Source organism: Papilio machaon, chromosome 3 (genome assembly GCF_912999745.1).
Source record: "Papilio machaon chromosome 3, ilPapMach1.1, whole genome shotgun sequence".
NCBI classification, from domain to species: domain Eukaryota; kingdom Metazoa; phylum Arthropoda; class Insecta; order Lepidoptera; family Papilionidae; genus Papilio; species Papilio machaon.
Window position 1 is genome coordinate 9,912,453 of NC_059988.1, and position 24,020 is coordinate 9,936,472.

Here is a 24,020-nt window from a genome sequence, read left to right on the forward strand (position 1 = left end):
CGGTTAGTTTAAGTAAAAATACTATTAAAATTGATCAAGTTCAATGAATGAACTATTAGCTATTGTACCATATTATCAATCATTATACAAAAATCTGTTAATTGTCGCGAAGATGCTCGTTTAATTAATTTGTATCACAGCGACATCGAGCAGTCTTGTAACTTTGTAGTGATAAGAGGATAAAGAATTAGGGAAAACCTGTTTTATTTATTTTTTAAATAGAAAAACATCCTAAAACATTCAGAAGGTCTTTAATACACATTGTTAGAAGACATCAATAACAGGTATTTTCATAAGAATAAAAGCAATTAAAAAAATACTCTCAAATACTACACTGAATACACAATACAAGAAATATTTATACATTTATAAAGATTGTTTAATCTTCTCCAAGTATTCGATGCATTTATTTCTATAGAAAGTGTTGTTGTAGAAGACTATGTTACTGAAGAAATCCTCCGCATTGGTCACCTGGACCGGGAGACAATTCAACACATCTTTCTTCTCGTCCTTACGAACATTATTGCATTCATCATCAATAAGTTCCATATACTTTAAACAATTTTTGTTAATCAATTTGCTCAGAATTATACTTCCGCAAGAAGTGAGGCCTGTTTTTTCAAAACATGCCTTTGACAAAATATAGAGAATACTAACATTAAAATGGGTCAATGTGTTAAAATTCTGCAATAAAATTGATTCTCCATCTAATAACTCTCTCATTCCATTCAGTAAAGCTTTAAAACAATTTTTCTCATAAACATTGTAACTCTCTCTGTATTGGAACTCGGGTAGTGAAATTATTTTAGATGGCTCAGGTCCTAAAAGACTAGGATCAATCTTTGGTTTAGTCGGTCTATAGAGAATGATCTCTTTAAACTCCTCCTCAGCAAGTATCTGCTGGTAAAGTTTGTAGATTGGGACAAATATGAACTTTGAACTGTTTACTTTTTGCAAAGGTTTTCCATATGTGAAAATGATATCTATCTTTGAGGAGCCTTCTCCAATCATCCATTTAACTGGTTCTGTGATATGTATCATTGGGTTAGAGAGCATCTCAGCTTGAAGGAACATATTTAAATTCTTATGTTTTTCTTTCAATGACATCTTTGTGTACAGTTGGCGTTCAGTATATGAGCCACGATGGTATCGAGGATTTGTATTTATTTTATTTTCCTCGTGAAGTGTGCCCTTTAAAAGTTCCTGATTAATACTAATCGGTTTGAGATTGTACTTCCAAATGAATTCCGAAGCTACAATAGCCCTGATCTTTTTCATATCCCTGTGTAGAGCTATGTTCTTTTGCATGAGATATGCTTGTAGGTTATTGTTTATAACATGGCATTGAATGGAGCAGAAATAATAAGCACATTCCTCAATTTGCTTGAGGAAGGATTCTGGTATTTTTTCAAGTGGAAACAATGATTTATTTGAATAGAATTCTGTTCCAAATGCACTCTGAAATATTGGTATGTAAGATTTTAGATCTATACCCTTGTATTGCAAACAGATAGCATATACCTCGGAATTTCCTTGACGAGAAGTTATTGGCTTATATATATTTACTTCTTTGAACAACTGATTGAGGAGATACAGAAGGTTAACTGTGGAATGTTCAAAAATGGTGAACAATTTGAAGATTAACGTTCCACCTGAAAATAAAAGACAATTTTTACAAAATTCATACATTTTAACAGCCACAAATTTAACTAATTAAGTAATGATGAGTACCTGGGCTTAATGCCTGTAATGCTGTTATAATTTCACAGTAATGGAGTGGTGAAGTGACTTCTTCTTGAGCATCTGGCTTCTGGAGACAATCAATCGATCCATCCGCTGTTACAAGCAGCACCTGAACAATTATACATTTCTTCAACACATATTTTGTTTATGAGATCATATATAACAATTTGTTTATTAAAACTTTCTCAAAAATAAACTACCGATTTGATATTTTCAAATATTCGAAAAAAATTAAGATCTCTTTTCATAGTAGTTATTTTTATCTTGAATTTAATTAAATGGATCTTACTTTGCCTAAAGACTTGGCTTTCTTGATAATAGCTTGTGAATTTTCCCAATCCATCAGGTTGCCAGTGTTGTCAACACCAAAGTCCCAGTTGTTGAGAGTGTGGAACATGAAACGGTCATCACTGATCATGTTCGATGACGAGTTGCCTTCGTAGTATGGATTGAGAGTATTTGCAACCCATTTCCACTGGAATACACAATGTACACATTACATTATAGGTTCAAAATAAAAAGTATTGTAAGGCTATTAATTTCAAATGATCATTAAATAAAAAATAGTTTTAGTGTCATAAATTACATCAAGAGCCTGGTGATGCAGCTTTAAGTAATGGTTTAAGGAAGTGATAAATGCACCAGGAGCTTCACACAGATGCAAAGACACCATTTTCATATCAGAAATTGCCTCTGGTGGCACAATGTTGTATGTTGAAGCACACTCGTAGAACTTAGTCCAGGCCTGCGTGAGGAATTCGGGGTTCACCAGGCATCTGAGCTTCCAGCATACTTCGCCGGCGGGGTTGCGTCGCCGAGTGTGACTACTCCATTCCTCAATGCTAAAGTCATTGAGTTGACTCTTATGGAAATTTAAACGACTTTTTAAATATTCCAAGCCCTTTACTTTCCAAGGTGCGTCAGTAAACCAAGTATCGCCAGGCGGCAATGTCCACTCACTGTTATAGCGGAATTTAAACTTTTTATTAAATAAGTCATTCAGCTCGTCTTCAAATTCTTCGCCCCTGTAAAGCTTCTGCTTCGATTGCATTAAGAAATTTTCCATCGATGGATACATTTTAGAATATTATTGTAGGCAATTGCGTATTATTGTAGATAAATGTCGGTCAAGTAGTTTGAGAACATTTTCACTGAATTCGAAATAGAGAGAAACTAAGAGAAATACACAATTAGCCGTGATACACAAATAATGCAAAGACCAAATATTAAAATTACAATTCTCACACTTTTATGCTACATTCTCCTCAGGTTTACATTTCCAGAAATCAATTAAATGGTTCTCAATGTTTACAAAAGAAAGATGCCTGTCAAATTGTCAAACTTTTGTGGTGACAGATGTCACATTATTTATTCAATAACTTGGAAAATGTTCAGAAACAGTACTATACAAAAAAAACATTTTTTTTTTTTTCAAATCAAAATCTTTTAAAATATGACTAACAATGGAGTTGATAGTGTGTTTTTAGAAAACTTACGCAAGAAAAAGATAGAATGTAAAATAAATATTAAATAGCCTTATTTGAGGCTCCATAAAAGCGATTTCCAAATGTCTATTTTCCAGTTGATAGTAACTATAAACAACATAATGAAGCCACAAATAAAGTTTTAACTCTTTGATCACTTTGACGTAAGTAAATTGTATTGTCAATAATCAATATTGCAAACTTGGATGAAAGTAACTTTAAAAGTAATTAGTTTACAATCACATAACTGAAAAAACGTAATCCGACTGAAAGGATACTGACATCGACGTTCCTCAATAAATGCTTATAAACCATTGCACTGGAAAGTACTTTGTGGACGTGACTTGACTGTTGACTCGACACACTTGAAAACTTTACGGACTACAATGAGCACTTGGAACCAAGTCGTACGCAATGATGAACGAAAGGAGGATAAACCTCCGCATTCCAGGATTTTCGTTGTTTGTGGCAAACAAACCAAGGAAGAAGACCTAAGGCCACCTTTTGAACAATTCGGTACCATTGAAGATATATACATACCTAAGGATCGAACCACGGGCGAGACCAAAGGCGTAGCGTATATTAAATATAATAAAACATCTTCGGCAGCTCTAGCCATCCAAGAACTGCATCTCAAAACCTTGAAAAGTGACTCAAAGCCTATAAAAGTGATGGTTGCCGTGAATAGAAATGACTCTAACAGCTGCAACGAGGACAGATATACGCGGCTGTTTATTAAAGTTCACAAAGATGCAACTGAAAGTGAAATAAAACAACATTTCTTTAATTTTGGACTTGTGGAGTCAGTTCACTTGCAAAAGGATAAATTTACTGAGGCGAATAAAGGATTTGCATATGTTAATTATAAAACTTTTTTTGATGCTGCAAAAGCTTACGAAGAATGTGACAGAAAGTACAGGCCTATGTTTGCAACTCCAAAGGAGGAATTAAAAAGAAGTAGGAATAGCTTAGAGATGGATAGTTTTCATTCAAGTAATTCTCCTTGTAGGGATAACTATGTAGACCGTTACCACCGTAGGGATGATGCTAGGAGAGATATATTAAATGGAGTAACATTAACTAAACCTTTTGATTTCAACCGAATAAATGTTAAATGTTACCCACCGGTGCCTCAACGATATATAGAGCAATTGTTTAATGTTGTACCGGGGATGAAAAATTGTCAGTACACCCTAGATACTTATAACGGTGTGTGCAAAGCCCTAATCACTTATGATCATGACAAAGAGGCTGCATTTGCTATGGAGAGGCTTAACAATTTTGAATTTCCTTCCGGAGAAATAATAACAGTTTGGCCTGATAAGAATCCTCTGAACAAGGCTGCGGCAGAGTTAAGTAGCATAGTTAACAATTTTAAAAATGCTATTGATGCTGGCTCCCCCAACTTAGTGCAACTAGCTGATGCCATAGCACAAGCATCCACTTTAATCAAAGTTGTCACTTGTACTTCTGAAATATCTGAGGAACAGGAACATGATATGAACTACTGTAGCACCCCTCTCCCACCACCCCAACCTTTGGCCAACAACGCCAGCAGAGTGGTGCAAAGATGTTTTATAGTTTGTAAGCCCCAGCCTCCACCTAGTTCTGTGTTGAGAGATGTATTCTGTAGATTTGGTGACCTTATACATGTCTCAACATTCCCCAATAAAATATTTGGTTTTGCAAAATATGCCTCTATTAAATCAGCGCAGGATGCTATAAAATGTTTAAATGGAGCTGTTGTATGCGGAATCCGCTTAAAAGTCATGGAGGCTGATGAGAAACCTACAAAGAATGACGATGATCAGAGAATGAATGACGACGAACAAAATGATAACAGAGACAATGATATAGACAGAAAAAGAATAAGACTTATTGACAGTTCGGAATAAGGAGAGACAAGCATGACGCGACCATAAGTACAGACAGCATAATATTATCTATTAATTTTAATTTCTGTTGACTTTTTACGTTACTCATTTAATTTAGTTTGTGTTGTATTATTTTTCAAATTTTCTATTTTTTTACCAAATTACTATTTTGCTTTATTTGATGGCTTTTTTATTTATTCTTTATTTATTTTACCATAAAAATAAACAAGTAAAAAGAAAACTATTTTTTTACATAATTTTTTTATTTGACAATTATCATTAAAGGCATTAACATTTTTATAATATTTCAATATAGTATGTATGATTATAGACATGATTAATAGGTAAGTTAGTAGTTCTGATAATTATCCAAGCTTATATTTCAAAACATCTAGAAAGTAGATTTTCACCAATTTAACCTTATTAAATAAACCATTTCATGAATTATTCTATGTGTATAAACTTCAAAAATATTAAAAAGAATGTTTTGAATAAACAAACTTTCACATTCACAGCAATCACAGAATAATCATTAGCAAAATGTTTTTGCTTATTTAATCATCATATGAAAGGATTATAAAAAGGGTGATCAATTTTCTTATCTCCTATACAAAGTAAATTAAACAATATTCAGTTCCATCTTAAGGATTGATTATTGTTTTTGACCATTGGGAATAATATATACCTCCCCTATACCTCCTTTCAACTTAATACTCATAAACATATTTTTTGACAGAAGTTGTCTAAATCTGCAAAATTCAATGTTTATTTTTTAGTAGATATGTTACTTCATTTATCCCATTTAGTAATTTGTTTATGGTTTCATCATAATACAGGATGTTTTTTTGTTCATTTCCTTGTTGATTATCTGTCCAATTTTTGTTGCTCTCACTTATAGCAGTTTTTGTTTCAACCATCTAGAAAAAAAAAGTATTATATCTTTACACAAAGTGAATACAGTAGACAGCTGGTAATACATTCCTTTATATTAAAATCAAATAGGATAAAAAATTAAAAATAGCCATACTCATCCTTAAAGAGGAACTATGTATGTAACTAAGTTTACCTGAGTAAATGAATGAACATCTTCACACAACTGTGCCAACTTTGCTTCCAATTCTAGGTTTCTATTGTTAACAACACCTTTATTAAATTTGATGTTAGCCAGACTTTTAGCAAGTTGGTCAAAATTTATGGCATATTCCTTCAGATCTAACTTTTCGAATTCTTTTGCATTTCCAAAGGTTTGTGATGGCAATCTTGCAATTTCGTTTCTGAGATTTTCAGCATAATTTTTCATAATCGCTATCAGAGATTGCAGCTCCTCTTCGGAACTTTGATGGCCGCTTACATTTTCCATGTCTGACATGATCAAATTCGGAACACTTGCGCCCAGTAATTCCGTAGTAATCGTATGCGTCACAATATTATCCTGTTTCTTATTGTTCACTTGTGCAACGTTTACTTGGGATGCAGCATCAAACATAGTTTTGATCTCTTTCATAATCTTTTGCGATTCAGCAAGTTCTTGATCTAAATTTTGGGTAATTTTTTGTAATTCGTCCAACTTGACCATATTTGGCAAAAACTGAGCAAAAGCCATGGCATGCTCCTTGTAATTGTAACTCATTTTAGTTTGATTTTTTCAAGATGAGGTCTTAAATATTTTTTTACACTTCAGTGTAAAAATCAATTCGGTTAGTAGTGATGGAAAGTTCTTGTTTTTTACGTGTTCATATTATCGTGTATATTCTTCTTATTTTGACTGTTGATAAAATCCCAGAGATTTGATTTAGTTCAATAATAAATTTCAATTCAATTTCGCAAAGTGTTTTCGCCGCTTTATTTTCGCGTATTTGATGTGAAAATGAATCGAGAAAAAGGAAGGGCAAAAACCACAGACAATATGATTTGAAGATTAACAATTTTAAACCATAAACATTTTATGACATCAAACACTTCAGTTTTCCAAATTGAATATTTTGTTTCATTTTTTGGCAATAAGAAAATAATTTTTTCAATATCAATAACATTAAATAAATCTTCGACGAAGACTCAAACCTAAAATTATCTTTTAACGGGGAAACAGCATTACTATTATGTATTAAGCCACAGGATTGGGTAGTTGATGGGAAGCATACTTCTACCTACATGTATGTTTAATACTTCCAGTTCATTTATATGAGATTCTTTTAGAGTAAATCGTTATTGACATACTAACCAGTCTTTTATCTTAGGTAAATTATCAGGGAATTTGATAGAAGCTATAAAACTGATAGATTAATGTCACATGGTTGCCCAAATTGTAAAAAAAGACCGAAATCCCATTAGAATTCTTATAACCATTATCGGATGTTGATATTACATGTTTTGGCAGAGTAATTAATGATTTATAGAATTCAATTATGAAATAAAACACTTCATACTAGAAAACTGCATGTAATTTTTTTCAGAGAGATTTCACAATGTATAGTTTAGTGGAACTACTAATATAAATGAGATTTCTGTAATAAATTAAATAATAAAATAACAAGACATCCACTTCAACTGTTTTTTAGGGAAATATGTTTAAATCCATAAATTTTGACGTTTATTTCTTAATTCTTTATATAATAAATCTTGAGATTTAATTATCATTCCATCAAGTCTTACGTACCACAATACTTATCCATTTATTACAACCTTAGTTGTATTGATGTGGTATTTTAAGACTTTAGTCACCCTTATCGCACGCTGACCTCTATAAATGGACTGGCTATAAGACATAGTATTCTGTGCTTATTTACCATTTTGGTGCTGATCGTAGCGGTTTGTAGAAATGGTGTGGATTCGAAGTAATATAGATAAAATTAACTGTCGAACGAAGCAAAAGCTTCATTTCCTAGCAATCGCCTATCCTATTATAGAGATCAGTGCACGCTGATCATCAACGCTGACAGCTTAACTATTTCAATGTCTAATAAGCGTTTTAGAATAACGAATAGCTATCAGTTTGGAAGCTCCCTTGAAGTTTTTTTTTAATCAAAAGGTGGCAAACGACCAACTGAATTCATGCAATTGACACATTTTGCCTGTCTTTTGCCAACATGTGGTCAGTGTGACTCTAAAACCAGCCTAAAACGTACGTAACTCCATAAGATATTCACTTCACGACCAGAGCGTACTTCTTGTCCGCAGAATACGGAATCGTTCCATCCAGTCGAGCTCACAAAAGCAAAAATTCTCAAAGTAGCCTACACAATATAACACATTCATTGCCACTAACTCAGTTTGCAAGTTCACTTTGAGAAAACCCTCGTGGCATACTAAGTGCTAATTTCCATTTATCGTAATATGTAACATAGACCACAAATCATATTGACATATTGTCCCTATTTCTATTCTCCAATGCTATGGCTATCCGCGTCATGGCTTCCGCTTGGGTCGTGGCAGCTTCAGACATATGTCTCAGTGCCTCAGCCTGCAGTAACATTGCTTCAGCACTCTTAGCGGCCACACTTGCTCTATGCTCTTCAGCTTTTGCTCGGATCAGTTCAGCCTCCGCGCGTTTTTTCTCGACTTGAATCAACCATTTCGGATACAGACCTATAATGTTGAAAATTAGTTTAACTGTTTGATTTTCTGACATATGTACACTGATACATATAAATGAATAGGTCATTGTTTGGAAGTAACAGCTTTTGTTTCGTTATGACGCACCAATCAAAGAGGCACAAAATACAACATCTTATAACCTGTCCATTTATAGAGATCAGTGCATATGTACCATAATTTAACTTAGTCGAGATAGTTGGGAAATAATGTCCCCATTTTTAAAAGAAGAGCCTATTGTATACTATGGGTGTTATTTCGTAATGTAAGAAATAACTTAAAAGGATTCCTTCTCCTTAGTTACTTATAATTAGTTCAACATACTTTGTATGAGGGGTTCATTTGAATTTTGTTCAGAATCTTCATCAAATTCATTATTAATATCCATACATTCTTCAACTCCATCCCCATCTGAAGCAATAGAAAAACGAGTTAGGGAGTCGGAATAATTTGTTTAGTCATACCTATGTTTTTTTATTAGTTCAAGGAAATAAGGAGGGCAATATATTATCTATGAATTTTTCAGTAATGGAACCTAAAACATGTACTTTTATTTTTTAGTCACTAGCTGTCGCTCACGACTCCGTTTGCGCGAAAAAAACTTAATTAGTAGCCTATGTGTTATTCCAGACTATGTTCGACTGTGCCAAATTTCATCAAAATCCGTTGAGCCGTTCAACTAAACATTCGCATCTATATATATAAAAGAAAGTCGTGTTAGTTACACTATTTATAACTCAAGATCGGTCGAACTGATTTAGCTGAAAATTGATGGGGAGGTAGCTAAGAACTAGGAAACGGACATAGGAACTTTTTTATCTTATGTGTATTTTTTTTTATTCCGCGCGGACGATGTCGCGGGTAAAAGCTAGTTTATAATATTAGTAAGATTGTTGATCATTCAATTAACATTTGGTAACGACGAATCAGCGCTACTTCACCAAGGCAACGACGTGACAATATATAACGAAAACTCATAGAAATAAAATTAACTTATTCCCCCCCCCCCCCCCCTTGAAACCTGAGGTTTCAAGAAGCTGATGGGAGTCTGACGTGGAAAATTTCCTCCGCGGTTGGTCGTTCTTTTTAATTATATATTGACCTTGATGTGTCCAGTTCTTAACCATCATTTAAGTACATGGTTGTTGCCCTTTACGCTCTGCTGATGCTTGGATGAAATTCATGACCATCGTAGCCAGGACTGTTGTCTCACGCTCTCCAGCAGCGGGTATCAATCGATGAACCTTTTGTTTGTCGTTGGAGATGGCAATAATAACAAAGGACGCCCGATAAGGAAGTGTTAAAGCAAATATGAGGTATAAAATTCAAAGAACTGCCTCGATTTACAGTTGTCTTTTGTGTTACAGTTTGTACATTCGATTTTTTACGCCAGCCGCCAAATGAAGGTGCCTACGCGGTACTTAATACGTTACGCCCTCGGGCACCAGAACCAGTAATTTGTATTTCAGTAATAGTTTTATAGTCATTCGTTTTGACATTATTAAAATGTTTGGTGAATATAGTAATTCTCGAATTAACGGTACTACAAGCACGGATCAGTGCCTTTAAGTCTTCGACCATTATTAAAATCAAGATAAATTAAAAATACGTAAGAGCGAATAACATGATAAGTAAAGCGGAATAAACGAAACCAAATCGCACAAACAGCTGTAAAAGAGTAAAACGTCAGCTGATCCCGATGAGGACACCGCGATGGCGCAGTGATCGGTGACAGCGAAGTTCAGCGCACTCGGCTGACCGGCAGAACTACGGACGTAGCACTCAGGATCTGGAGGCTGGTGCACCAGTGGCAGCTGGAGTAGTCTACATACACCGATATACTAACGCCATAAGAACGCCACAAACGAATTTTTTGTATGTGTTAGTATGAGGCATATGTTAGTGTGCAAAATAAATTTTTATTTTGATTCTAAACGAAATTAAGCAAATAGAGGCAAATGAAACTGGATAAAATCAAATTAAAATTAACGTATTTAACTAAAATTGTTACGTCCTTTGTCGTTTGTCACAGTCCGATGCAGCAATATTTTATCGTTATAGCTTAGTTAGTCCTTAATGATTTGGTTTTGACGTCCATCCACGTCGAAGCCTGGCGTGACGGAAACGGTCTACTTCCGCAACGGGAGTCGTCGGGTACGAGTAGATCACGTTGTTCCCTCAGCCTTTATTCTCTAACATCCCCAGGTTGCATCGGTTCGTTGCCTTGATGTATATTCTTAGACGATTATTTTAATAAATAATCAGACCTTTACATCACGTTGCAGAATCACCAATGTTTATTCTATGAATAAAAAACTTAATTCTTCACAAGAAGTTCATTTTATTTCTACTATTTATCGTTATATCTTGTCACCTCATTGCCATGGTGAAGTAGCTGATTCGCCTTTAACACAGCTTTATACACATCTAGTCTACTAACACCTTTAAATTTTATGTAGATCTGTTTGCGCTACTTCCTTACAAAGTTTTCTCTTGATATAAATAGTCTTTTGTAAATAAAAAAAAAGGTTCAATTTACCTGATAGTCTATCGCTGGTGTCACTTTGAGCTTTACTGAACTCACTGAAAACATCGTCTTGATAAGCTTCTAACTTTATTTCTGGTGGCATTTGACTCTGAAACACACAAATAACTCTGCTCTTGCCAAAACATAGTCCTAACCTATTCTAAAATATCAATATATTGTTCTCTGCTCTCTCAAAAAAATACAGTTCTCTAAAAAACACAAAAACAATTTTTTTTTCTTATAAGCAAGTGGTCTTTTGAGTTGCTTGAATTAACCTAAGATTATGTGAAAATTTAAGATTAAGTTAAAAATTGTGACATAAAATAGTAACTTACAGAGATTGCTTTGTTAGAAAATTCACACTTTCTCCTGGCCTTTTTCCTCTCAAAATAAGGTCCCAGTATAACAAGAGCTCTCTTTTCCAGTTTACTTAATGGTGTTATACCTTTCTTTGATGCTGATGTTGATCGCGGTCTCTTGTTTAATATGCTAATTTTGTTTTTTAACTTATTCTTGAAATCACTCCAATACTGAAAGAACAACAGTAAATTTTCTCATGTAATTTTACGTTGAAAACTATCATTTAGGTGTTTGGTTCAATCTTAAAACTAGAGTTTTGCAATGCAGTTGGATATTTTAATTTTAATAAAGGTTTAAATAATTTAAGATGTAAACATTAAGTTTTAACGAGACATTTTGGAACCAGTGTGCCTATAGCTTTATAAGCTATATAGCAAATTATAATCAAACAAACCTTACTCCATCCATCTGAAGTTTTCTTAGTGCCCGTGCGACTGTTGTTTAGGGTTTTTGTTAACTCATCCCACAAACGTTTCGATGCATGTCGAGCTTCTAAAGTACGGCAATTACCAGTGGCAAATTCAATATGCTGTCCCATGAAGTCTATTAGGGATTTTAATTGCTCGAATGAGATGTTTCTTGACCGGCTTGTATTCTCGGTCATTGTTATTTACTAACAGAATAAGTTTGGTCGAGTTTATGGTTGATTTTGATTGGTTTGACAGTTCAATTGACAATTCACTAGAGATGGCTAAGTAAAATCGGTAAAATCGGTTTTGAATCTTTTTGATTTTCATAGAACTTGTAATCGATAATATTTCGATTACTGGTTCTGAATCACAATATAAACCAATTGTTTTTTTTTTTATTCTTATTTCATTCTTTAAAACTATATAGAAAAATAAAACTTTTAATCATGGAGGTGTTGACAAACAAAAAAGAAAGGTATTTAATGTTTTTTAACTAATTGTGCTATACATAGGCAAAATAACTTTTCTAAATACAATAAGGAATGGAATACTTAAATTATAAAACTTACTAGTTAATATTAATTTGATTACAAGATTGATTCTTGAGAGTTGATAGTTGTTTGTTCGTAATGTGAGTGTGGTCGACACTATGTCACCCGTTCATTAAGTACGACATAAAACTGTATGCAAAATTAATTTATTATTTCATACGCGTCGGTTGTCAAACTAATCATCCTTAAAGACAAGCATCACGTTAATTCTTGTTAATTTATATTTTTTAGTAAAGTTTAATAATGAAGGTAATTAGTCAAGGCATTTATAAAACACTGAATATTAATTTTTTACAATAATAAAACACAATTGAATAATTATTTTATTGCATTATAATGGCAACAAACAACATCTGTCCATCCTGCGCGAGTGTGCGCGGCGCGGAGAAAATTTAAGAAAAAATAAAAAAAGAAAAGAAATGGCAGTTACTAGAGAGAAAGAAAATTGTTCAAGAAAAATTAATGGAAGTATACCTGCATTATCGCTTAATAGTGATAATATGTCGACATCGACCGACAGTGACGACGTAGCGGACCCTACATATGAAATTAGGAACATTCGTAGTATTATAAACGTGACCCGTGAAAACATTGATGCATTGAACGCAAAATTTGCTGGTTTCCAGCACCCGCCGCCGTTGTATTTATCCGAATATCAGGAGTTGACGTTGAAGTTGCATAACTTAGAAGGGACTTTACGAGAATTGTTGCAATCTGAGTCGCCGGATAGGAGTGAAGAGTGTTCTTTACAGGATGACTCGAAGAAGTACGACACGCTTACGAGGCAGCCGAAGGTGTTCCTTCGGGCGCACCTTCCCAACCAGCAGCGTACGAGTGTGCAGGTGAAGGAAGGTGTGACGCTTCGGGAGGCGCTCTCGAAAGCGCTCAAGCTACGGAATTTAACTTGTGAAATGTGCGAAGTGGTGAGGACAGGCAATAGCCAAGTGATTCCCTGGGATGTTGACATTACTATGATTGACGCCGAGGAGGTAGGTCTTGATGTTTTTTAATTATTTAAATTTCACAAAGTGAACAGAAATCATAAACAAATAACTATAGTGAATAACAATATGGGCCGATATAATTTCTTCCACGACAGATGGACGAAGTTGCGGTCGACAACTAGTATTTTAGAATGTAAAACAATTGAATCTTTTTTACAAAAACTATATAACTGTTTTCTGCATGATTTTTCAGTAAACATTAACTGTTAACTTAAACTTTGTAGCCAGATTTAAATACAGAGAAACATCAGCAATCAGGACTAAATTTTTGTGCAGGAACTAATAAGTATTTATGATTTATGTGCTCCAAGAATTTAGCTGTTTCATTTTTCAGTACATACTTTTTCTTGACCATCAGTTTTCATAGTCTATTGCATTAATTTTTGAATCAATTTCGGGTGTATGCAACATCTTTAACAACTTTTTAAGTAGTTATTTCTTAGTATATTGAGTATAATACATAATGTAAATTGATTATTATTTATTATCATGCAATTACAATCTTATAATTAAATTATAAATGTGAATGTTTGGATGGATGAATGTTTGGCATAGATGTAGAACATAGTCTTGAAGAACACATAGGCAAGTAGCCTATGTGTTCTTCTAACATTTTTTTTATTAATTCCATGCAGACGGTGTTGTGGGCGACAGCTAGTCAAAGATTATTGTCAATGTTACAATAGTAATAAATGAATGGCAGATTCATATCTACAACAAGTTGGATCAGTTTTATTTTAAATAAAAGAGACAACTATATCTATTTCCATTTATATGATTAATTATAGGGTCCTTTATTAACATTTCAATTTTAATAATCTTTTTTAAAAATTTCCACAGCCAAAATATTTATATAACAACAAAGTTTCTATTTGTGGAGTGTCACAACAACCATACCACATACCAGCGTCACCATTTATAATGTATGTATGCTAATAAAGAAAGTTTGTATCAGGTCACAGTGCGCACATTGGACAAGCTGCCGATAATGTCTCACATCTCACACCAGTTTACACGGAAGACATTCTTCACACTGGCATTCTGTGAGTGCTGCAGGCGGCTGCTGTTTAATGGATTTTACTGCTCCCAGTGCAATTTCAAGTTCCATCAGCGCTGTGCTGACAAAGTACCCAGTATATGTCACCAGGTACAATAATAAATATTGTAGTTAATAACATTACTATTAATTTGCTAATTAAAGTTATTGTAAATTGTTTAATATTATTTTAGTTGCAGTATGTGTTTGCTCAATTTTGCTGTAAGTGTAATATGTAAAAAAATTTTAATTAACTAGTACAGAATTTTTTATGTTATGTCTGTAAGGATACGTTTACACAGACCAAGCAGAGAGCAGAGCAACTTTTTATTGCAAAATTGTGCTTTATAGAATTGGAATAAGGTTTAAATTCACTTATTGTCTCTTACACTTGCTTGTGATACGAAAGGGAAATCTTGTTTCAATTGAACTCTGCATGTATTCTAAGTTTTCCATATTAGAAATAAATAAAAACAATTTAATAGTTACTACAAATTCTACACTAAGATGCTTACTTATTAACAACATAAGTGTGATGATTTAACTTGGCACTTACAATTGTTGGTTTCTGAGACTAAAATCCTTGTACAAATCATTTTGTTTAGATAAAGGTAATGAGTAGAATAGACATATTATAAAAATTTGACGCTTTTCGCTTGGCAGAACTGATTTGCCCAATAGGCGAACTATACTTGTATTGCAGATGCGTGTGACGGACACATATTACGCGGCGCTGCTGGCACAGAACCCGGAGACGCAGGCGGGCATCTTGCACTACCCCTCGCACTTTGGCTACCATCACATGATAAACCGGCCAGATCAGAGCAAGTCAGTGCAACTATCATAGTATTATAACTTGAGACTGCTATTTATAACTAACAACTGATCCGCAAAGTTAATATGATTATTTATTATGTTGACTTTATAGGAAGAAAAGCATAAAAAACTAGATAAAATCGACTTATCAAATTTTTTTTTTAATGTTAGCTATAAAATATTTCAGCAGTATTTCCAAACAGTTACAACTTAGGGGCCTTCAAGAAAATACCGTACACCTCCTTTAAGGGGCGACGCATCTGCGAATCTTCTGGCGTTGCGGATGTCCATAGGCGTCGGATCAAATAGTTTTAGGCGGTCTGTTGCTAAAAAAAAAAATTACAACCATAGTTCATAAAATTATAAAAACGTATTTAAATTTTCATCCAAGTAGGCTGATAAAAAAGCAATGTCATGGTTGCTATGTGCAGGTCTGTCTCTAAGAAGCTGAAGGAGTTTGACACTCACTGGTGAATATTCTGTTATGATGTCATAGCAATTTTTTGTATTGATTTAAAAAAAAAGCTTAAATAGCTTTTAAATGCGATAAAAGCTGCAAGTTAACAAGTGTAAATATTATTTGAAAGTATATGCAAGGCTTTAATGTATTTTGACAGTCTTTGTATTGTTTATATGAGAATTACTAACGATTTTGTTTTGTATGTATTCAGGTCGCAACATCCTCGCTCATTGAATCCACAGGACCGCTCCAATTCAGCCCCCAATGTGTGCATCAATATGGTACAACGTCCAATAACCCTCGCTGAACACCAGAGGAAAAACAATCAGGTTTGTCATGTTTTATACCGAAATGTACATCTCGTATTTGCTCAAGATTTAATAAATAAGCGAGTAAATCTAGTTTTTTAATTAATAAAAAAAGAGTTAGAATTTTTGACTTAAACCAAAACAACTGCTTATTGTGTTTCAAGTTGTGTATTTTCAGTCTCATAGTTAAGTTTAACAAGAATTAATTGTAAAAATGTTTAATATATTCTTGACTGTTACAAGGATTGTGTACGGACTATGTAAATATCTGAAATTAGTATTTTTCTTTGCACAGAGCAACAACTCACCGCAGTCCAACAAGTACCTGACATCGGGCAGACACAACAAAGAGGACAAAGACAAGGGTACAGATCAGCAAAGTCACAGCACACAGGTACGTTAGTTATTTTATAAAAATGTATTTGAAAATTTTAATTTGTTTTATTATAAGAGTATAAGTCTTTTCAAATATCTCGGCGGCTCAAGGTGTACTGCGCATTGATCTTCTTTTTTTATATCAAAAGGTGGCAAACGGGCAAACGGCCACTTGGATTCGCCGAAATAGCGAGGAGACCGTTGCCCAAAGACATCCGCAAATGCATTGCCTACCTTTAATCAACGGAGAAGGGATATTTCTCCTTCCTATGCGTCCCCTTCTCCGCCAAATCCACTTCCACTTCCCATCCTTTCCTAATAAGAAAAGGGTGGGAAGGGAAAGGGGACTAAAATTAGTCCTCCGGCACCACACTTATCAGACTAAACGCGGAATTGCTTCCACTTGACGCCTGTCTTCTGTGTGGTGTGTTCCGAGCTGCCGAGGTGTTTGACGAGGTGAATACATAGTGAGGTGGTGTGTGTGCGCGTGCGCAGGCCTCACCGACGGGCACGTTGAGGCCGCGACGTGCGCGAGCGCGCTCTGCAGACGAGTCGTGGAAACACGCGCTGTCGCCGCGAGAGAGCTACGACGACTGGGTCATACATGCAGACGAGATACTCATCGGACCTCGCATAGGTATACATACATCTCATACATACACCATACATACAATCTATATTTTGTGTGAGACTACCATCATCATCATCCTACCCTTATCCTTATAGAGCAGTGTTCCCCAAAGTGGACGATAACGCCCTCTTCGGGACGATAAGAGGCCTAAAAAATGGGAGGCATTGAAATTAATTAAAGTAATGAAATTGTGGTTTTTAAGTTTTAGGGCTGAATGAAAATTAGGGGGCTCTGAAATATAATTGATTTTCAAAGGGGGCGGTGAAAGAAATAAGTTTGACAATCACTGCTATAGAGGGTTTGGTACAGTATGTACTACTCCTCCATACATCTCTATCAGCCGTCTTATCTGTCACAATCCATCCATACTTTCTAACATTTTTTTTAATATTACTTTTTATGTGAGAGTACCGTCAAATAATAATTAGTACGAGTAATAATTTTTATCAATGAATGTATAAAGTGTTGATATTTCTCCATCCACTTTTATTAGTATTACTACATTTCTTTATAATGTTTAGTATTTTTTTTGTCATATTAAGTGTATATGTATTAATGTTGATGTTGAGCGTCGGTGGCTCAGGGGTTAAGCACTTGACTTGCAATCTGCAGGTCCTGGGTTCGAATCCCGCCATGTACCAATGTGTTTTTCGATTTTCGATTTACATATGTACATTTATCCGACGTTCTTACGGTGAAGGAAAACATCGTGATGCAACCTGCACATATCTGAGAAGAAATTCAATGATATGTGTGAAGTCAACCCGCACTTGGCCAGCGTGGTTGACTATGGCCTAGTCACCCCTAACTTGGGGTAGGCTCCGAGCCCCTCGGTGGAGACGTATAGTGAGCTGATGATGATGATGATGATGTATTAATGTTACAGGTTCGGGCAGCTTCGGGACAGTGTACAAGGCGCACTGGCATGGACCTGTTGCTGTCAAGACGCTCAATGTAAAGACGCCCACTCCTGCGCAGCTGCAGGCATTCAAAAATGAGGTCATACATACATATGTTTATTAATATCTTATACATAATAAAACTTGATCGGTAACCTATGTGTTCTTCCACACTATGTTCTATATCTGTGCCAGATTTCATCAAGATCTGTTCAGCCGTTCCGGAGATACCTTCAAACATCCATCCATCTAAACTGTCGCATTTATAATATTAGTTCACATAAAATCATAAACATCTTTAGTCATATTATTTGTTATTCTTTTAAGTGTATCTAAAGTCAAGGGTATCTCTGGGATGAGAGCAAATATGTGTCCATTTAAAGGTTTAGATTATGTAATGTTTGTGATGGTCAGGTGGCGGTGCTGCGTAAGACTCGGCACTGCAACATCCTGCTGTTCATGGGATGTGTGTCGAAGCCTTCGCTGGCGATCGTGACGCAATGGTGCGAGGGCTCCTCCCTGTACCAGCATCTGCATGTGCTGGAGACACCGCTGCCCGTCCTCTATCTCATTGACGTGGCGCGTCAGACCGCACAGGGCATGGACTATCTTCATGCCAAGAATATTATACATAGGTACGTATAAATGCACGCATATACGCACGCATATACGTACACATGTACGCACGTATACGTGAAACTTATCAGGATTTTTTTTATATTAAATGGTGACAAACGAGCAAGCGGCCACATGAATTCGCCGAAATGGCGAAGCGACCGCTGCCCATAGACATTCGTAATTGCAGATGCGTTTCCTACCCTCAACGAAGGAGGAGACTTACAAAAAGAGAATATTTAACCTTCCTATGCATCTCCTCCTACATCAAATCCACCTCCACTTACCATCCTTTCCTAATAAGAAGAGGGTGGGAATGGAAAGAGGACTAAAATTAGTCCTCCGGCGCCACACTCATCAGACTGTACTTGGAATTACTTCCACTTGACGCCTGTCTTCTGTAAGGTTGTGGTATTTCTCTGAGCGAGGCCAATTCGTGCAACTGATGTTGTTGTTGCTGGTGTTTACCACTGTTAATAGATCTATTATGTAACTGTAGGATAGATAAATGCCAGTATCATTAGTCTTATATTGTGTAACACATATTGATGCTTATGGAACCTCCTTGGTAACACGGCAGAGGTTGTAAGCTGCCAAGGAGGTTGTACTGGCCGGTAACACGAAGCCATGCGTGATAATAGAAGAAATAGAAAAAAAAACAATTGAAGAATTGAAGCTGTGAAAAAAATGTAAAATAAAAGACAAGTAGTTTTGTTTTATAGTTTTATATTTTTTATTGTTTGTGGTATTAATAATTTATTTTGTGTAAATGAGTAAGAAGTTAAATAAATGATCATAGTGGAAAGTTATACATATTGTGTGAAGCTTTTGTAACATTATTATTATAATTGTATATGATTTGTTTTAGAAATAATATAATATGTAATGTATTTCAGGGACCTGAAATCAAATAACATATTCTTGAGGGACGACTGGTCGGTCAAGATCGGGGACTTCGGTCTGGCGACCGCCAAGGTGCGCTGGTCAGGTTAGTTACTTATTTCCTATCTTACTTATTACATGCGAAAGTTTAGATGGATGGATGTTAGAAGGTATCTCCTGAACGGCTTAACGGATCTTGATGAAATTTGTGACAGAAGATTTTTTTTTAAATCGGCGCAGACGGAGTCGCATGCTACAGCTAGTTGTAAATAATTTTCTAAATATTGTGAATAACAACATTTCCAATTAAATTGTTTATCTAATATATAAAATTCTCGTGTCACAGTTTTCGTTCCCGTACTCCTCCGAAACGGTTTGACCGATTCTCATGAAATTTTGTGAGCATATTCAGTAGGTCTGAGAATCGGCCAACATCTATTTTGTATAACCCCCCCCCCCATTTTTTAACTGCGCGCGGACGGAGTCGCGGGCGACAGCTAGTTATAGTATACAATGTTAATGGTATTTGTGTGTCCTAGAGTGTTCACTGGCGGGTGGTGTACAGTGGCAGCAGCCGACTGGGTCTATCCTGTGGATGGCGCCCGAGGTGATCCGCATGGAGGAGCCGGCGCCCTACACCTTCCGCTCCGATGTGTACGCGTACGGTGTCGTGCTGTACGAGCTCATGGCCGGCGAGTTACCATACGCACATCTCAACAACAAAGACCAGGTTACTAACACACCCCGTTCTACTGACTAGTTTTTTTAATGGAAAAAAATGTTTTTGGGTGGTGGTCCAGTTGATAAACACTGGACTGGATCTGGCTGTAATCTACACGTTCGATCCCAGCTATGTACGGTTTTTTGGTTTTCGTATGTCATGTACAGTCAGGGAATTTAGCGGTGTTCCACTTACAGAAAAATTGTCTTTTTCCTTGAAAATAGAAAAACTCCGCTTCCTTCTTAAGAAATGACCTGGTATAAGTGGTAATCATCTACTACTGACAGACCTTTTTTTCGTACACTCATATTTAAAAACTGCGTCCTTATTGGTTATTGTTCTGCGTTGTCATCTCAATGCGTACGAAACTTTCAAACGACTATCGCTTTTAAAGTGGAATATCGCCAGTGGAACATCTGCCAAGATACAAAAACTTTGTCCAGTTTACTAACAATAGTTTTTTTTATATTTATATTTAGTCACACACCATATCGCGTAGTACACATTTTAATTTCAACTATAGTAATTTACAATTAGCGTCGGTGGCTCAGGGGTTAAGCACTTGATCTGCAATCTGCAGGTCCTGTGTTCGAATCCCGCCATGTACCAATGTGTTTTTTTTATTTTCGATTTATATATGTACATTAATACATATCTGAAAAAAAATCAAAGATATGTATGTAGTAAACCAACCCGCATTTGGCCAGCGTGGTTGACAATGGCGTAGTCACCCCTAACTTAGGATAGACTCTGAGCCCCTCGGTGGAGACGTATAGTGAGCTGATGATTATGAAGTTACAATATAAATTTGTACTAGATCCTATGGATGGTGGGTCGCGGACTGCTGCGGCCGGACCTGCGCCGGCTGCGTCAGGACTCGCCGCAAGCTCTGAAGCGGCTGCTGGAGGACTGCATCAAGTTCGATCGCGAGCAGCGGCCGCAGTTCCGTCAGATCCTGGCCGCGCTGGAGGCCATGCTGCGAGCCATGCCCAAGATCACACGCAGCGCCTCCGAGCCCAGCGTCAGCAGACACCTGCACGCCGCAGACGGTGCTGATGACTACCTCGCCTACAGCTGCGCCTCGCCCAAGACGCCCGTCAACTTCCAGTTCAACAACGACACCAGCTTCCCCGCTTTCTATGGGTCAGTTTTAAACCTTAAAAAGGTTTTCTAATTAGAAAAAACTTTTAAAATTACTCAGTACTACAACTTTATAAATATTTCTCATTTTTTACTTTTTTTTTAAATTTTTTTCTCTATCTAATTTCCACCGTAGTACCACAACGTAAGGTGATTTAAGTAACGTGCATCAGTTAAATGTTTTGTCAAACAACAATTATAAGACGTAATTAATAATAACTATAACTAATTTAGATTTCGGAGATATTTATGTAACACTAGCTTTTACCCGCGACTCCGTCCGCGCGGAATAAAAAATGGAAAACGGGGTAAAAATTATCCTATGTCCGTTTCCTGGTTCTAAGCTACCTGCCCATCAATTTTCAGTCAAATCGATTCAGCCGTTCTTGAGCTATAAATGGTGTAACTAACACGACTTTCTTTTATATATATAGATGAAATAAATTAATTTCAGAATCCCTGTGCCAAACCAGCGCCATCCTTAGTGCTTGGTGGTGGGCTACGAATAGCCCCCGCCCCTCAACCTGGGAGACTCCGCCCCGGGAGACTCCGCCCAGGAGACTCCGCCTTTGCCATCGTGCCGCAGCGCTACAGTGTCAATTCAGATCCTTTCCTCTGTTCTGTGTGATGAAACTATAGTGTTTGTGAACTTACGACCCTTGTTGCTTGTTGGGTACAAATATTCATTCATTTTCAACAAATTGTCTTAAATCTGTATGTTTTGTTAAACTCCTTGTTTGGATGCATTTTGCGAAATCATCAACAAGTATCAAGATTATCGGTTGACATTTAATTGTAACAATTATGTTTTGATATACTTGAGTTGGAGGAATTATTTGATGGAATCCCAAGTAATAAAAAAGCAGTTTGGTTCGCGACATAACCTCTTGAAAATTATTATTTTCATTTTTTATATATTAAAAAATTTGTAACTTTTTTTTTTAAATCAAGGTATTAAATTATAGCTTACTTTGTTACCAGATGTCAATAGAAATCATTTGAGTTTTTTTTAATTTTGAAATGTAAAGATCGATGTTTTTGTAAATAAAAAAAATAAAAAAAGTTTGAGAGTGCCTGAATTGTTACACAATGCAATAAACTTTGTTTCTACTTAAGTAAGAGGTGTGTAATGGTTTGCTCTAAATGGTACGTTGTCTGTGGTATAGCGGAGACACGCGATGTGCTTGTCTGTGGTTCGTAACATGTACATTGTCTATGGACTAGCTGAGTAGTGCAGCGAGCGTATTGAATTGTCTATGGTATGAAGGATGTGTAAATATTTAGATAGACCATCACAAACAAATTCAAAGCATTGAGTTTTTTTGTGTTGACTCACACTATTTTCTAGATTTAGATTATTGAATATTTTATTTATTACGAAATTAGATTAAGGCTTTATTTTGACAGTATTTAAAAGCGAATGATTTTTTTTTTCGTATATCTTCTATCTTCGTCCATCACGATATAAATAATAACAGAATAAAAAAAAATACATTTTAGATTTTTTTTTAAACTATTGAATAGTTTTTTGAAATTTAAAATTTACCATTCAAATGTATAAAAACGCCATAGCTATTTTAATATTTGGATAAAATTTTCCACCATTAACGTGACTGTCACGTATATAAAAAAATTTCAAAGTTATTTATGTGTAAAAAATTTGCTGTGGATTGTTTTATTTAAAAAATGTTCTTCTTACCATTTGATAATTTTTTTTAGAAACCATTATAAAATTGAATAAGTTATTTCAAAAATTATTTATTATATTCATATTTATAGGATTGAAATTAAGTAACTTCAATTCAATTTATTTTAGATTTATTTTTCGTTTTTTTTTTTAGCTTGTGTTATCTATTATTTTATAATTCGCTGTGATAATGAAATTTAAGAGTTGGAATAACTAATAAAATGCTTCAATATTTCTATGGATTCAAGGGATGAGTCATAAAAATTTGTGTTGCAATAAAAAGTGATTATTTTTGTATAAATCTTAATTGACATTTACAAGAAACAAAATGGCGTTCTCATTTTTGACAGATTGTATTGCCGCCAAGAAATATTTGGAAGTATTATTTGTGTAATTGAAACAGGCGAGCGGAGCCGGGAGGCGCGCCATTGTATCATTTATTTGTGACACTGTAAATAACTAATTATATTAGCTTATATTAGTGTTAAGGATTTGTGTATAATACAGTATAATTAGTTTTATCGCATAGCTATTGATTTTAAGGATACAATAAATTATTGTTTCAATTTAAATATTTCTTTTATTTATTGTTTTTTTTTATAATTCAATCCTAATTATTTTGTCTATATGGCATTTATATAGGTTTATTAAGAAAAAGTATGTTTTTTTTTCTATAAACTGAAGGAAATTTTCATTATGTATAACAACGTTTCCGTGGTGTAGCGGTTATCACATCTGCCTAACACGCAGAAGGCCCCCGGTTCGATCCCGGGCGGAAACATAGTTTTGCTTTTTGAATTTTTTTATGTAGTCGTTAAAATAGTGTAAAGTGTTTCTTTTGTCTGTTGTAATTAAATTTATTGTAACATTTTTAGAATTACTTTTAACTAATTATATATAAACATA

The 24,020-nt window shown here is 35.1% G+C and overlaps 5 protein-coding genes and 1 non-coding gene across 8 annotated transcripts; 3 read left to right on the forward strand and 3 right to left on the reverse strand.

Annotated features, from left to right (window-relative positions):
- Positions 1-366: 366 nt before the first annotated feature.
- Positions 367-3,073, reverse strand: LOC123723513 (cap-specific mRNA (nucleoside-2'-O-)-methyltransferase 2-like). Its single transcript, XM_045686358.1, has 4 exons — positions 2,330-3,073; positions 2,033-2,218; positions 1,732-1,852; positions 367-1,652 (listed from the first exon to the last, which is right to left on the reverse strand). Exons 1-4 carry the CDS (start codon positions 2,819-2,821, stop codon positions 367-369), a joined length of 2,085 nt encoding a protein of 694 aa, XP_045542314.1. The 5' UTR covers positions 2,822-3,073.
- A 315-nt stretch (positions 3,074-3,388) lies between these two features.
- LOC106708150 (RNA-binding protein 45) lies at positions 3,389-5,122 on the forward strand. The gene has a single exon (XM_045686656.1). It carries the CDS (start codon positions 3,614-3,616, stop codon positions 5,120-5,122), a length of 1,509 nt encoding a protein of 502 aa, XP_045542612.1. The 5' UTR covers positions 3,389-3,613.
- Positions 5,123-5,649: 527 nt separating this feature from the next.
- On the reverse strand, positions 5,650-7,005 carry LOC106708227. Its single transcript, XM_014499710.2, has 2 exons — positions 6,168-7,005; positions 5,650-6,018 (listed from the first exon to the last, which is right to left on the reverse strand). The coding sequence occupies exons 1-2, from the start codon at positions 6,729-6,731 to the stop codon at positions 5,860-5,862; spliced, it is 723 nt and encodes a 240-aa protein (XP_014355196.2). The 5' UTR covers positions 6,732-7,005; the 3' UTR covers positions 5,650-5,859.
- A 661-nt stretch (positions 7,006-7,666) lies between these two features.
- On the reverse strand, positions 7,667-12,224 carry LOC106708206. Of its 2 annotated transcripts, none has more exons than XM_045686465.1 (5): positions 11,974-12,224; positions 11,555-11,749; positions 11,232-11,328; positions 9,017-9,103; positions 7,667-8,686 (listed from the first exon to the last, which is right to left on the reverse strand). In XM_045686465.1, exons 1-5 carry the CDS (start codon positions 12,181-12,183, stop codon positions 8,454-8,456), a joined length of 822 nt encoding a protein of 273 aa, XP_045542421.1. In that variant the 5' UTR covers positions 12,184-12,224; the 3' UTR covers positions 7,667-8,453. The 2 variants fall into 2 exon arrangements, with proteins under 2 accessions (XP_045542421.1, XP_045542422.1); XM_045686466.1 differs by having other exon boundaries at positions 11,979-12,056.
- Positions 12,225-12,591: 367 nt separating this feature from the next.
- Positions 12,592-22,300, forward strand: LOC106708128 (raf homolog serine/threonine-protein kinase Raf-like). Of its 2 annotated transcripts, XM_045686194.1 has the most exons (13): positions 12,592-13,529; positions 14,500-14,691; positions 15,284-15,408; positions 15,828-15,866; positions 16,068-16,185; positions 16,460-16,558; positions 17,035-17,176; positions 18,057-18,169; positions 18,484-18,704; positions 19,581-19,672; positions 20,106-20,296; positions 21,105-21,430; positions 21,882-22,300. In XM_045686194.1, exons 1-13 carry the CDS (start codon positions 12,960-12,962, stop codon positions 21,910-21,912), a joined length of 2,259 nt encoding a protein of 752 aa, XP_045542150.1. In that variant the 5' UTR covers positions 12,592-12,959; the 3' UTR covers positions 21,913-22,300. The 2 variants fall into 2 exon arrangements, with proteins under 2 accessions (XP_045542150.1, XP_045542152.1); XM_045686196.1 differs by lacking the exon at positions 15,828-15,866 and having other exon boundaries at positions 12,593-13,529.
- Positions 22,301-23,822: 1,522 nt separating this feature from the next.
- Trnav-aac lies at positions 23,823-23,895 on the forward strand. Its single transcript has one exon. It is a non-coding gene; the product is annotated as a tRNA-Val (tRNA).
- Positions 23,896-24,020: the final 125 nt, after the last annotated feature.